The 15,828-nt window shown below is 41.5% G+C and overlaps 1 protein-coding gene across 2 annotated transcripts in view; it reads right to left on the bottom strand.

Annotated features, from left to right (window-relative positions):
* The window catches only part of RALA (RAS like proto-oncogene A), a 72,944-nt gene extending 59,703 nt beyond the window's left edge, over positions 1 to 13,241 (bottom strand). Inside the window, exons 1-2 of one of the 2 annotated variants that reach the window (XM_040473007.1) lie at positions 12,469 to 13,241; positions 3,620 to 3,768 (exon numbers count right to left, since the gene is read on the bottom strand). In XM_040473007.1, the coding sequence (XP_040328941.1) occupies positions 3,682 to 3,768; positions 12,469 to 13,221 (840 nt within the window). In that variant the 5' untranslated portion in view covers positions 13,222 to 13,241 and the 3' untranslated portion in view covers positions 3,620 to 3,681. Of the gene's footprint in view, positions 1 to 3,619; positions 3,769 to 12,468 lie in introns of those variants that run through there. The other variant, XM_040473008.1, reaches the window with a different exon arrangement.
* Between the last annotated feature and the right edge of the window lie 2,587 nt (positions 13,242 to 15,828).

The raw sequence follows: 15,828 nt of genomic DNA, 5'->3' as shown, positions 1-15,828 counted from the left end.
TCTGTGTGAACAGCTCGGAGCCTGGAGCCTGCTTCAGATTCTGTGTCTCCCTCTCTGTCTGCCCCTCCCCGATTCATTCATTCTCTCTCTCTCTCTCTCTCTCTCTCTCTCTCTCTTTCAAAAATAAACATTAAAAAAAATTTTCTTTTTAAAGTGCAGAGAAATGGGAACTCTCAAACATTGCTGGTGGGAATGCAAAATAATGTGAGACCACTTTGGAAAACAGTTTAGAACCTCCTTAAAAGGTTAAACATAAATGTACCATACAACTGAGCATTTCTACTCCTAGGTGTATAAAGGAGAAATAAAAACATATGTCCACACAAAGGCTTGTACATGAATGTTCATAGCAGAATTATTCGTAACAACCAAAAAAGGGAAACAATCCAAATGTTCATCAACTGGTAAATGGATAGCAAAATGTGGTGAATCTATTGAATGGAATACTTACCTACTATTCACCAATAAAAAGAAAAGAATTAGTGACACATGCCACAAAATGATGAGCCAGAAAAAAATTATGCTAAGTAAAAAAAACCCAAAGATTACTCATGGTATGATTCCATTTATAGTAATGCGCAGAAAAGGCAAATCTGTGGAGATAGAATGTAAGTTAATGGTTGCCTGGGGCTGGAGGTAGGGATGGGGATTAACTACAAATGGGCAAAGGGATTTTATTGAAGTGATAAAAATGTTTAAAAACTGGATATTGGTGATGGTTACACAACCAGTTACCAAAAATGACTGTAACTTAAATGGGTGAATTTTATGATATGTAAATTGTATCTCAAAAAAGTTAATTAGAAAAAAATGAAATAGGGACTAAGGAAGACATAATAAGCCAACATCAGAGGAAAAACAGCTATTTAAAGACAATTGGTGGCAACTAGAGAAATCTGAATCTGGGCTACATAGTAGATGATGTTACGGAATTATTACTTATGTGTTAAACAACAGTATTATGATGATACGGGAGAATGCCTTTATTCTCAGAAGACGTAAGATGAAGTACACAGAGGTGAAGTTTCATGAGGTCTCCAACTTCTTTCAAAGTAGAGAAAAATAAAAGCATCTATACTTAGAAAGATAAAGTAAACAGGGCAAAATAATAATCGGTAATCGGTGAAGAGAGGATGATTGGGAAATACAGGAATTCAATATTCTACTCTTTTAACGTTTTTTGTAAGTTGGAAATGTTTCAAAATACAAAGCTGGGGGGCCAGGGAAGAGCGCTTTCATTTTAAAAGGTAACCAAGTATAAAAGAATCACCAGTGCAGTTTTCTATGCATTTCAGAAAGAGGCACATAGTTGAGGTACAGAGACCATCATCTCTATTCCATACCTGTTCAGATACAGATAATAACAGGGAACAAATGGGAACTAAAAGAATAAAATAACTACACTGTGAGCAAGTTAGAGCTTTATGAAAATGCTAATGCTAACCAATACTTTTTTTTTTTAATTTTTTTTTCAACGTTTATTTATTTTTGGGACAGAGAGAGACAGAGCATGAACGGGCGAGAGGCAGAGAGAGAGGGAGACACAGAATCGGAAACAGGCTCCAGGCTCTGAGCCATCAGCCCAGAGCCCGACGCGGGGCTCGAACTCACGGACCGTGAGATCGTGACCTGGTTGAAGTCGGACGCTTAACCGACTGCGCCACCCAGGCGCCCCTAACCAATACTTTTTAAATAATTTAAGACAAAGCAACACAGGTATTGGTTGGTGTGGAAATCTTTACGTTACAAGTGCATTCAGTAAAACATTTTGACTGAAGGTCAATAAATTTTCCCATCCCACCTATATCTCTTGGCTGATACAAAGATCAAATGAGATCATGCGCACAAAAGTGCTCAGTTTATTAAACCTAGCACCATTTTTGGTTACTCTTGTCTATAATTGGTGTTCCCCAATTTTGTAGTCAATACTGCACCAACAATTCTTGGAAACACTGTCAGTGTTGATTATGAATGATTCCCCTTCACTCTATTAGGCACTTTGTCTAGGTACTTGTTATGCAACAATGTGTAACAGTGTGCTTTTAACAACTGAAAATTGTAACAGCTTGAAACTCATCAGACACACTAAGGCAAAAACCTTGCTATGAATCAAAAGCAAAGTTCACTTAGAAGTTCCAACAAAAAGCCACATTTACAGTTTTTACAACAAAGAGAACATTCTTGGAACTGGACATCAAACTAAAATGTCTAAGAAGAAAAAGACAGGATATGCCAAGATGTACATTACTTCACACACACAGGGCAGCTTAGACAAAGTATTCTAGCAGATGAAAGATAATCACACCCACTAGGACGGCTATAATTAATAAGAGGTGGACTATAACAAATGTTGGTGAGGATGCAGAGAAACTGGGAAGCCTTATACACCAATAGGGAGCAAGTAAAATGGTGCAGGTGCTTTAGAAAACAGTTTGGCAGTTTCTCAAAATGTTAAACGCAGAGTTACCATATGACCAAGTAATTCCATTCCTATATGTATATATATATATATATATATACACACACACCCAGGAGAAATGAAAACACATGTCCATGCAAAAACATGTACATCTATTTTCATAGCAGCATTATCCAATATATGCCAAGAAGTGGACGCACCCAAATGTCCATCAACGGATGAACAGATAAACAAAATGTGGTATATTTACTCACTGGAACATTATTTAGCCATAAAAACGAAGGAAGTAGTGATACATGCTACAACATGGACGAACCTTGAAAACATTATGTTAAGTGAAAATTGCCAAACACAAAAGATCACATATTGTATGATTCCGTTCATGGAATCCAGAAATGTCCAGAATGGGAAAATCTGTACAGATGGGAAGCGGATCAGTAGTTCCCTGGAGCTGCGGGTGGAGGGAATCAGGAGTGAAGGCTGATGAGCATGAGGTTTCTTTTTGGGGTCATGAAAATGTGGTCAGATCAGATAGTGGCCGTGGCTGCACAATTCTGTGACTGTGTTAAAAACCACCAAATTATACTTTAAAAGAGTAACTTTTGCAGTATGTGAATTTCATCTCAATAAATCTGTTATTAAAAAAAAAAAAATCTAGTGCCCATACCCTTCAAATAAGCGAAGGACATAAAAAGACAATTCATAGAATAAAAAATATAAATGACCAGTTACTGTACAAAGAACTTAAACAGTTGTGACCAAATAAACTTTAAAAACAAAACAAAATATAAAGACAAGAATGGGTTTTATGATCTAAGCCAAAGCAAAGGATAAAAGGAGATAAGCACAGAAAATGACCAAGTTTTGTTTTATTCTGAAGGACCAAAAAGGCTACTAAAACCCACAAGCAGCAAATAAGAATAAGTGAAGTTATTCTTAGTTGTAGAAGAGTTGAAGAATTGTCTTAGTTGTATCATGGAGACATATGAAGACCTTGGAGACTAACAGGGTAGTGGGAAAGTTTCCAACAATCCAAGCATTAAGACTACGGCAGCCAAAGACCTCAGGGAAGGGAGATTTTCTGTCACAGACAAATGTCTTACGCAGAAGGATGAGGGGAGACAGACTGTCCTCAGACTTAAAAGGTGAGGGTAGATAAAGTAAGGGGGGGGGGGGACAAGGAACAGGAAAAAACCAACCTCCTGCCCAAGCTCTGCCATCAAGGTGCCATCAATTTACCAGAGGATGAGGCTTGAGGGTCTTCACAGCAAGGCATCCCAAAACCTCTCAAGGATGAACTGCATGCCAGTGAGGCAATGTGACCCAGAGAGAAAAAGGCAACATGGGTCCTGGGAAAAGCAGAGATGGACAAACGACCTGGTGAGTGAGAGCTCCTCAAAGTTGGGACCAAAAGGGATTATTAAACACCCCACCTACCAGCGCTCCTGGGACCATGAAGACAGACAACAGACCATGGACTAAGAGTTGTAGGGACTTCTGGGGGAGGAGCACGTCAGCCCAGGGGGCAAGAAATTAATAAATATCCTTCCCTGCACTCCTGGGAAAGGAAATGCTTAGAATGACAAACACAGAAACAGGATGTGGACTGAGAGTTCACCAATGGACCTAGATAATTGTGAAATTATAAGAATTTATGGAAAGTGTGCTATTTGAACTTTCTGGGTGAATTAGATGGCAGTCGAATGAAAGCACCTTCTAGAACTTGGGAGGCAACACTGGTGTGTATCCATAACCGGCATGTGGACACCATATATGCTGGATGCCCACCCAACACTTGATTCCACACAAACACATCACTTCCAGCTAGAAGACTGGGTCTTCCAAAACAAATTGTGGAGAAAAAACAGATGATCCAGGCCCTACAAACTTCTCTGGAACAACCCTACATCTGTGTACTCTAGGTCACTCCCAGGGATAAGCTCATTTAATTATAAACCTGACTTGCCATATGACCTACAGACCCAAGGAGCCAAGCCATGACCACATCAATAAAAGGTAAGCCTAATTTATCTGTCTACAATACGAGGACACCACTTAAGACTGTGAAAGCCTAGGGATTCCTAAGTGGCTCAGCTGGTTAAACATCCAACTTCAGCTCAGGTCGATCTCGTGGTTTGTGAGTTCAAGCCCCACATCAGGCTCTCTGCTGCCAGTACAGCTTTGGGTCCTCTGTCCCCCCTCCCCGTCCCTCCTCAGCTTGAGTGGGCTTTCTCTCTCTCTCAAAAATAAATAAACATTAAAAAAAAAAAAAAAAAGACTGAGAAAGCCTAGAAGGGAATCCTTAGATCTTCACAGACCCATGGCAGCTTTAGCCTAGAGGAGAAAAGGAGGTTACCCTATGGCAAGCATGACTGGCTGAGAGAAGACTGCAATGAAGTTCAGAAGAACTGTGTGGCAAGGTAAGAACAAAACTTAGGACTGGTTGTGTGAACTGGGAAACCTTGTATTAGTCCTCACCTTGCTTATCTTTGTACTTTGCTCTGTCCACTAGGAAAGTCAGTATTTCCTGCCTCTAACCACATGCATCTCCATTTAGTGTCTCTTACAGAGACAGTGAAGGACTGCAGGCTTTGAAAGACACTTCCATAGCTAAGATAATATCTGGTACAATGTACATTTTTGTATATTCACAGAAAAAAATAATACAATAAAACAATCAGCATCTCTTATTGAAGACACTGTTATTCCTCTGTTTAACATTGTTCTGGAGATACTAATCAATGCAATTAGATAAGATAAACATTTAGAGGCATAACCATTGGAAAAGAAAGGATTGAAATCTCTACAGGTGACACAATAGTATATCTGAGCCTAAAGGAAGCAATGATAAAAGTAACTCAAACAATAAGACTTTAGCAAAGTAGCAGGAAAACATGCAGAAATCAGCACTATTCATTTACATGAATAATAACCAATTAGAAGATATAATGTATAAGAAAATTCTATTTATAATGGCAACAACAACAAAAGATAAAACACTTAAGGGGCGCCTGGGTGGCGCAGTCGGTTAAGCATCCGACTTCAGCCAGGTCACGATCTCACGGTCCGTGAGTTCGAGCCCCGCGTCAGGCTCTGGGCTGATGGCTCAGAGCCTGGAGCCTGTTTCCGATTCTGTGTCTCCCTCTCTCTCTGCCCCTCGCCCGTTCATGCTCTGTCTCTCTCTGTCCCAAAAATAAATAAACGTTGAAAAAAAAAATTAAAAAAAAAAAAAAAAGATAAAACACTTAGGAATAAACTCTACAAGAAATGTTCAAAACTTATACGAAGAAAACTATAGACCTCTCCCCAAAGACACAAAAGTTGATTTAAGAAAATGAAAAAACATCTTGTTCTAGGTTAAGATGTCTCCAACACCATCAAGAAATCAGTTCTAAGTTAAATCATAAGTTTAATGCAATCTCAATAAAAATAGCAATGATCTTTTTAATGAATGGACTTAGAAAAATTGACACCGAAGTGCATATGGAAAAATAAAACACGCAAGAATAGCAAGGACGACACAGAAGAGGACAAGTTATAATGGGGCATAGACCTACCAGATATTAAATCATATACAATGCCCCCATGATTAAACCAGTATGGTACTGGTGCATAAACAGTTCAACAGAGTAAAATACACCCAACTCCATAAAAATTCTAGTATATGACAAAGGGAGCCAAGATTTTTAAAAACTAAATGGCACTGGGACAACTAGAGAGCCATGTAGAAAATGATAACATTATACCCATTCCTCACACCATAAATGTAAATGTACTCCAAATGGGTCAGGAAACTAAATGCGGAAAATGAAACTATAAGAATACTGGAAGGCGGCATGGGTGAATTCCTCTATAACCTGACGATAAGGAATGACTCTCTAATGATGATGAAAAACTCAGATACAAAAAATTTAAGATTAATATATTTAACTACACAAGAACAGACTTTCACACATCCAAAAAACCCTGTAAGCAATGCCAAAGATGAGTGGGCAAAGTATCTGCAACATACATCAAAGTTACATGGTTAACAATCTTTTTTTGCTTTTAATTTTTTTAATATTTATTTTTGAGAGAGTGTGCGAGCACGAGTGAGCAGGGGAGGGGCAGAGGGAGAAGGAGATACAGAATGTGAAGCGAGCTCCAGGCTTTTAGCTGTCAGCACAGAGCCCGACGTGGGCGTGAACCCACGAACCACAAGATCATGACCTAAGCCAAAGTCGACGATTAACCGACTGAGCCACCCAGGTGCCCCTAAATGGTTAACATTCTTAAAGAGAACTTTTAAAACCTGAGGGAAAAAAGACCAAAAATTATTTAAAAAGTAGTTAAATGACATGAACATTTAATTTTTAAATGTAAAAAAAATGACCCTTTAATGTACAAAAAATGTTCAATTTACAAATTAAAATTATACTGAGATACCATTTCTCACCTTTTAGATTGGCAGAAATTCAAAAACTTGACAATGTAGTCCATTGAGGCTGTGGAACTTACACATTGCTGGAAGGTATTCAAAATAGTAGAGTTCCATTAAGAAGAGGAATTTGTCAATACCTAACAAATCTTATATATGCATTTATCCTGAATATTTACCTCCAACAATACAAAGGCACACATATGTAAAGATTTTCATTATAACATCATTTATAACTGAAAAATATTGGAAATTACTTAAATGTCCAAGTACAGGACATAGGTTGAATACGCCGTGGAATATTCTGCAGTTAAGAAAAAAAGGTAATTTGTTTTAATTTATGTGTATTATTTTTTTCAAATAGCTACTAAATCTTTAGGACATAAATAATTATTAAATTGTCTGGGCCTATTTAATAAACTGTTAGGTGTTTCTTTTGACCTAGGGATGCTGTGAAAAAATTATTGATATGACAAGGATGTCATGAACTAAAGATTCTGATAAAGGCCTGCGAAGGCTTTTTGTTGTTGTTGTTAATGTTTATTTTTGAAAGAGACAGAGAGAGACAGAGTGTGAGCAGGGGAGGGGCAGAGAGAGAAGGAGAGACAGTCTCTGAAGCAGGCTCCAGGCTTTGAGTTGTCAGCACAGAGCCTGATGTGGGGCTTGGACTCACGAGCTGTGAGATGATGACCTGAGCCAAAGTCAGATGCTTAACCTACTGAGCCACCCAGGTGCTCCTTGTGAAGGCTTTTAAAAGTGTATTTATGTATGTACCTATGAGGTTACTATGGACTGTGATCAACAAAATTTACAATAGACTAATGAAGGCACGGTCCATAGTGGTAAGTGCTATGTTAGATTTTACAGCAGCACATAATAGGAGGAACCAGCCCAGTCTTGAAAGTTCCTGGGGTTCTTATTTGATTGGTTGGTTGGTTGGTTTCCTGTTGTTTGAGGGATGAGATCAAGAGAAAGAATCTAATCAAGATACTAAACTGAGTGCTGGAAGATAAGCAGACATTACTAAATTGGAATAAGGAGGAATGGCTAGAACTACGGAAGAGGAAATGGAGGACTAGGAAAACGCTAGCATTCTAGAAGCCTGGTATTGCTGGAACAGAATACCCTGCAAGAGAAGAGATGAGGCTAGAGAGTTAGGTAAGGAGTAGGTCTTGAGAATTTTTTATATGAGACTTAGGGATAAAAGGAGTTTGGATTTTGTTAATGGGCAAGAAAGAGCTGAGAAAGGGCTTAAAGTAGGGGAGTGTCATAACTAATCTAACCAAGTGTGGAGAAAAGATGGAGGTGGGGTGGCACCAAGAGGCTAACAGGCTGCTGCAATAATCCAGAATGGACCTAGACAGGGCAGCTGAACTAAAGCATTTGCAATCAGTAGTGGGCAACCTCCATTTTCAATCAGTTACTATGCCAGCTACTCAACTGCATTAGAAAGCAGGGATCCTGTGGCTTAGATGACTACAATCGTGACCTTTGTTGAAACCGGGGATCTTTGCCCACCCTTCACAATGCATCTGGGAGTAGAAGTCATTTCATAATCTTACTATGTCTTATTCTCCAACACATTGTCAAACCCTGACCTTTAGTTTCAATAAGTGAATTTGGCAACCCAACTGGACCTCAGATTTCAAAGAGATTGCATGTGTCACAATTCTAACTGTGAATTCTAACTGTGAAGGCTTTTAAGAATAATATCACAATATTTTATGTCAGCTTGCTGATTTTGGCTTGCACAGACTACAATCTTGATGTTGAGCAACTATACCTTTGGGTATAATTACATCAGAGATTTAAATTCTCTTCTAAAGTATATTCCCATGACTCTTAAAACGCATGGAGCTTTAATTTCATTTTTTTCTATATGGTAGCCAAATCCTTATGAGTGTCATAAGGTAGTAAAAAAGGTGTCTTAGATGTAAAGAAAAAAAGAAAAACTATTACTAATGGGGACTGAAGAATGAGCCATATTTTACTTAGAGCTACATACTTTTTTTTTTTTTTTTAAACCAAGAGATGAACACATCCTTGAAATCAAGCCCATTAAAAGTGCATCTTTTGAGGGGCGCCTGGGTGGCTCAGTCGGTTAAGCGTCTGACTTCCGCTCAGGTCATGATCTCGCGGTCTGTGGGTTCGAGCCCCGCGTCAGGCTCTGTGCTGACAGCTCAGAGCCTGGAGTCTGTTTCAGATTCTGTGTCTCCCTCTTTCTCTGACCCTCCCCTGTTCATGCTCTCTCTCTCTCTGTCTCAAAAATAAATAAATGTTAAAAAAAAAAAAATTTTTTTTTTTAAAAAGTGCATTTTTTGAAAGGAAAAAAAAATGCACAGGCTGGGAAAGGGTGAATAGCAATTAGACCCTTACAAGTTCTGCCACCTTTAAGCCTCTACACTAAACCCAAAGAGAAAACGATATATGGTCCGAAATGGTAAAAACAGACCCAAGACAACCCTGCCTCTTTTACCATTCTTCCCAATTCCCCTACAACCTCCCCCACCCCCACCTCCTTTAATGAAAGAACTGAAAAACAAGATTTCAGGAAAGGTCACTACAAAATAGGTTTTCCATAGTCCTCTCAAGTAGGGATTATTCAGGTACTTCAGAAGTAAAAAAAGCGGTATCAACACCACTGTTGAGTTCCTAATACTCTACTCCTCCAGGGCACCTATCCGAACAATATCCAACCATTTTTTTTATCATGGCATACACAGCAGATGAGAACACTGTATTTGCAGGCACGCTGGAAATAAACAGTGGTAACCCCAGGACCCACTGGATGGCCAAGAGTGCTGAAGGGCCCATTATCTTCACATTCCTGAAGCTCAGCTCAATCAGAATCTTGTTTTTCCTCAGCCTTTTAGGATTAATTGCAATATGCAATGCTCTCAGAATTCATTACTTTCAAATCCAGATTCTAATAATTACCAGCTACTAGCCTCCAGCCAGTAATAACTTCACTTAGTAAAGTACGGCAAAACTGCCTATCTTACAGAGGTACTGTGGAGATTTAAAAATAATATAACTAAAGCTCTTATCATAGCGCTTGGCAGGCAATCAATGTATACGGATTTATAACCAAGAGGGTTGTTGAATTAAAATAGAAAAATCTGACCTCTGTATAGTGGTGATGTTTCGGAGATAAGAAACTGCAGGCTTCCCTCACCTTAGTGTCTGAGAGTTAAAACATTTTATAAAACAATAAAAACCATAAACTGTCTCCCTACTTCTTCCAAATCATAATCTTTTCCCTCCTTAAAAATATATATCATTGTATTCTAAAAGTGACTGTCCTTGCCCTCCATCCACTAAGGATTACAAGTGTGTATAACACTGATACACATACAAGAAGTGATTCTGGTACGTTTATTTATGTTCTGCAGAAGCTGAGCTGGAAAACCAGTGCAGGACTGCCACCAGACAATTGGAGGGGAAAGAAGATATCAGCACTTTTTTTTTTTTTTTTGGACCTCCCTAAAGTGAAAATAACCCTACCCTCTAGAGACAAAAACTCCCCCCATAAACAAATGTAGACAAGATTCTTCCCTATAAGTAGGCCCTTTCTCCCTGAGAGCCCTGCAAAGAAGTGTTGTATGAACTACTTCAAAATAAGTGATACAGATGACTGCACATTCAGCAGTCACACTAGAGAACACCTGGATCTCTGAAAAGAAATGTGGAAGTGCCTACTGGTAAATCATGCCAAGGTCATACCAGGATGTCAGAGGATTTCATGTACCCATGGGAGAAATAAGCCACTATAACCAATTCCGTGACGTACCATGTTTTCCCAACAGTGGTGACTCCCAATTTCCTCTTTCTGATTAAGACAGGGAACAGTTATCAACTCCAAACATAAACTTACTATCACTAGAAAATCTCTTAATAACTCTGGATAAACATGCTTAAGTAGTAAGTATTTAAGACTGGAATACAACAAGTTATTATAATGCCTAATCACAATACCCCAAATATAATTTTAACCTTTCAGGGGAGGACAGTTTTGGAAGGACAGCAAAGGATTCTTCTTGAATCGTCCTTTAACCCTGCTAAAAAAACACTAAGACAGGGGCGCCTGGGTGGCGCAGTCGGTTAAGCGTCCGACTTCAGCCAGGTCACGATCTCGCGGTCCGTGAGTTCGAGCCCCGCGTCGGGCTCTGGGCTGATGGCTCAGAGCCTGGAGCCTGTTTCTGATTCTGTGTCTCCCTCTCTCTCTGCCCCTCCCCCGTTCATGCTCTGTCTCTCTCTATCCCAAAAATAAATAAACGTTGAAAAAAAAATTAAAACAAAACAAAACACTAAGACAAAGCAAAGTCTGTATATGCCAAGAAACTGGAACACAAACAAAAACCCCAACAAAATAAATGTTTCCTGAGGCAACAACTGTGGGATCACCTACACATTCATTCATTCAGTGGAAATACGGGAATAACTTCTTTGTTCCAGGGACACAGCATGGGAACACATGGATGCATAAGACATGGTTCCTGCCCTGAAAAAATTCAAAGTCTAAAAATAATGTCTGAAGAATCACAAGTCATTTTATAGTAATATTGTATTAATAGAGACAGACCCACATAAACAAGTAAGATACATTTAAATACATTAAAAAAGAAGCTAAAAAAAAGCCTTCTGCGAGTTTACTAACAAATTTTGTTATCCGAGTTTGGGAACACGATTAAAGTTGTACTGTACTTTCACGACAAGAATTAACTTATGACACACGTTTTCTAAAGCTCCCCCTCCCCCAACCAAACACAATTTGTAAATTGGGTGCTTTTCAGCTTGACACGTAGGGCGTGGCACTGGAGTTCTCACACAACCCTAAAGACACTTGGATAAGCTCTCACAAGTCTGGACGTTCAGGTTTCCCAGCAAAGGCCAGTTAACTCCCTAATTCTCCTTCAACCTTGAAACAACACTGCCACCTCTCTGTGCTGTCATCCCTGCCCACTTACACATATATACCCAGCCTAAAGCATACAAATCACATCTTCCACTCCTGGAAAACCTTAAGGAACGAACCACGAAGGAAACACCCCCTCGCTCAACATCTATATTCTCTTCTTCGTTTTAGAGGCTGGATTACCCTAATATGGGTAAACCAGTGCAGTTCAATGCGGAGCATCTAATGACTTCAGTCTGAAAAAGCCATTCCTTAGACTGGCACAAAACCTTGGCGGAGATGCTTAAAAAGCAACTGTTCTGGTACAGGCGAGGACTGGAAGAAAGGGAAGGAGGGGAGAGGGGCGGAGTGAGGCGCGGGGACTGCGGCGGTGGCAATGGGTCCCCCCAGGTCGCGGGCACCGCCCAGGCGGGGACCTCGGCGCGGCGGGCCAAAGATGCGGGGTGACCTTCCGACGAGGCCAACTCAAGGAGGTGCTGGGCTCGGAGGACCGCGCCGCAGCCGCCGGCTCTCGGGCGTGCACTCGCCCGCACAGCAGCGAACACCGCGCCCCGGATTCCAGCCTGGGCTCGTCCCCGGGCAGAACGCGGCACTTGCAATCTCCGCGTCCGGGCCCTGAGCCTCGGCCTCGGCCCGCCGCCGCCCGGACACACCCCCGCCGCCGCCGCCCCAGCGGCCCCAACCTCTCCCGGGGCGGCCCGGGCAGGCATCGCTCACCTGCACCGCAAGCCGGTCTGCCGCCCCGCGGGCTCCGGAAGCCGCGGCTGAGCTGGCTTCGGCCGGAGAGAGCTCAGCCCTGGTCGTCTGGGAGGTTCCCCGCCGCGAGAGGCAGAAGGACGAGTCCGACGGGCGGCGGCGGAGCCTGGGCGGCAGGAGGAGGAGGAGGACTAGGGGCGCTCCGCTCTCCAGAGATCCACCCTCCTCCTGGCCGCTCTGCAGCAGCCGCCGCAGATCACTTCCGGGGCGCTGGGAAGCGGGGCGGGGCCGGCTGGGGAGTAACTTCCTGTTCGCGAGCGGAGAAGGGGGTGTTGGGGCCGGAGGTGGAGAACAATGGCCAGGAGGGCGCGGGCTAGCAGGCGTCCACCCTGTGCGTGCCGAGGGCGGGCTGCGCTGCCCTTTGGACAGCCCCATACCCGACTCCCCGCGTCCGGCGAGGTGGAGTCGCCTCCCGGGGGCCCGGGAGTGGCCGCGGGCCCCGCGGAGGTTCCCGGATCTCAGCGTCGGCGCCGCGACGTCCTTGTCTCTCTTCTGGGGACCGGGAGGGGGTTCCCGGGGAAGGAGGGGAAAGCAGAGGCCGCCATCTTGCTTCCGGGGGGCAGCCTGTCCTAGGGTGGAGGCCGCTCTGTCCTGTGGCCGGGGTTTCCCAAAGGGGAGCTGGCGACGTGGCTCGTCGCGGGCCGAATCCTTGGAGATGGTTTGGTCAGTCTCCTGGCCTGGCTGGAGGGTTTCGGTACCTGCGCTGGGCCTCATATCTAACTGCTGATCCCTGGAGAACTCGCCCCCCGCGGATGGTCTGTGATCTTTTGCTGAGAGCACTTGAACCCCCTGGACACCGCAGGTCTGGTGTCTGGTGTGGCGCTGAGATCAAACGTCGGCCCCGTGTTGTGATTTGGTAGCTTAAGTTAGAAGTAGTTCCACTAAATCTGTTGCTTTATTTGAATCCTTCCACAGGTTCGAAATAGATCTTTTGCCTAACATCCGTTAGCAAATAGAGTCTTATCTCCTGCCATTTATTTATTACCTTTTCTCCACCCCCTCCCTACCCCTATTGAGTACCCACTCCCTGTTTTGCACACCTCGTTCAAGGAATGCCTAGTCTGATGCGCAGACATAAAAGCAAATAATTATGATTGAAAGTGTATATATCAAGGTGTACAGAGGAAAGAATAGATGGCCACTAACTGTGTTAGAGTTTCAAGATAAGGGATTTCCCAGCACAAACAAGAGATGGGATGGCAAATCCAGATCTTAACAAAAAAGACATGCAGCCCATGGACAGATGATACGTGTTTAGAAGTCTGAGTAGTAATTACAGGGTTTAAAGTTCAAGCCTGGGTTACTGAAAAAAGATGAGTCCGGAGAAGCAGATAGGAACCAAATCGTGAACTGTGTTTCATGTCTTGGTGAGGCCATGGATAGAGGAATGAGCCTGGATAGATTTACAATTTAGGCTGTTGGTGGAGGATGTTAGTTGAGGGGAGGAGTAGGGCAGGAGGGCTTGTAGACAAGGGACGTTACAGAAATCCAGAGAAAGGATAAGGACCATTATGTGAATGGTAGTTGGCATCCAAAAAACATGGATTCCTAAAATATCAGGATGCCAGATCAACTGAATGTAAATGTAATTGCTGAGGGCAGATTCTGGGTAAGGGAACGGAAGTAGCAATAATGATTCCTTGTTTTGGTTTGGGGGGGGAGGGTAAAGTTGTAAAAAGGAGATAGTGAATGGCTGGACTCCGGCAGGGGATGTGGAAAAGTGCCATTTGGGACCTGGTGAGTGAAGTACCAGCGGTGCAGTCCAATGGCAGTTGCTACATGGGTCTGGAAGCTCTGAGGGAGATTCTGGGCTGAAGTTAAAAACACCACAGGCTTTGTATCACCACATCCAAGCCCACTGCAGTCTCCCTTTATTGAGCACAGTTTCAAAACCACTTCTTTCATGCTACCTTTTCTTGGGCAAATTGCTGAAATAGAACATTTTTAAAATCCCCCATGCTAATACTCAAATGTTTAATGTTCTTGTAAGGACCAGAAAGGTCAGGCTTACAAGAAACTGAATATGACGATGGTACCTAGTATAGCGTTACAAACTCAAGAGATGAAGTATCATGATTGATTTCACAATTTTTTTTAACATTTAATCATTGACAATAGTTTATTTATATATTTACTTTTGACATTAGCTTATTTAAAGTGGCCACAGACTAAGGACTGAGGATAATAGGTTGCACAAATACCTGTTGAATGGAGAATTAGAAGAAGGATGACTTCAAGAAGAGTGAGCAGTGGGAACACAATGAAAGACAACCACAAGTTCATTAGTCAGCCTGTCTCAGCTGCTTTTTGGTTGTTCATAGCCATGCTAACCTAGCTGAAAGCAGTCAGAAATAGAATGGATTATTTTGAGCCAAGGCTTCAGAAAGCTACAAATAACAAAAGCCCTATAAATAATAGCTACAGCGGCAAACCAGAGACTAATTATTAGTTTTTACTCAGCATTTTTGAACATAAAAAATGAGGAACTCTCACCTTTAGTTCTTAGATTATTCAAATACATTATTCTCAGTCTTTCTAGAGTAGAAATACATGTAGGTGTTTTAAACAACTGTATAATGGCTACCATAGTGAACTGGAAATGAGAACAATGACCTCAAGTCCCATTTTTGTTCTTAAATCACCATATGACCCTAGCAAAGTCACTTAACCTCTCCCTGCCCTAGTTTTTGACTGTAAAATAGAAATAATAATAGCCTTCTACTGGCCTGCCTCTCAGAGATATAAGAAATAACTAATACTTTAAAAGCTCTTTGAGGTACTTGGATGAAAGGGTATAATTGTAACTACATATTATTAATAATTAGCACTAATATCCTGAAGAACTCATGAGCATTCCTAAATTTGTTGCCTGAGCAACTCAACATGAAGGATTCTGTTTTTGAAATGGGTTTCGATTAAAAAAAAAAAAATAGGGTTAGATTTCTTTTTGACTTATGAGTTTAATTTTTATTATTTATGATCAAACCTTATGTGTTAATATAGTATGAGTAAAAAGTAAAAGAAATTTTAGTAACTACAGTCCTAGATTCACTGCTGTTATAGCTAATATATGCTTTGGGAGGATGTATAGGTAGGTATGCTTTTGTCAGAATCTTGTTTAGAAATAAATGATTAGTTTACTGCAGTCATTTAACTGGAATTTTCTTTGAAAGCATTACTCATGTCCCTATAGAATAATAAGAATTTGACATGCAATTCCATGGTTGTCTGAAACATGAAACATTCCTGTGAATCTTCTGTCATTTCCATCATTATTTAATCAGAAATACAAAATAAAATGTATAGGCCTGTGAACTTTTG

Source organism: Herpailurus yagouaroundi, unplaced genomic scaffold (assembly GCF_014898765.1).
Source record: "Herpailurus yagouaroundi ecotype Mexico unplaced genomic scaffold, PumYag 100, whole genome shotgun sequence".
NCBI lineage: Eukaryota > Metazoa > Chordata > Mammalia > Carnivora > Felidae > Herpailurus > Herpailurus yagouaroundi.
This window is presented reverse-complemented; position numbering and strand designations above follow the sequence as displayed.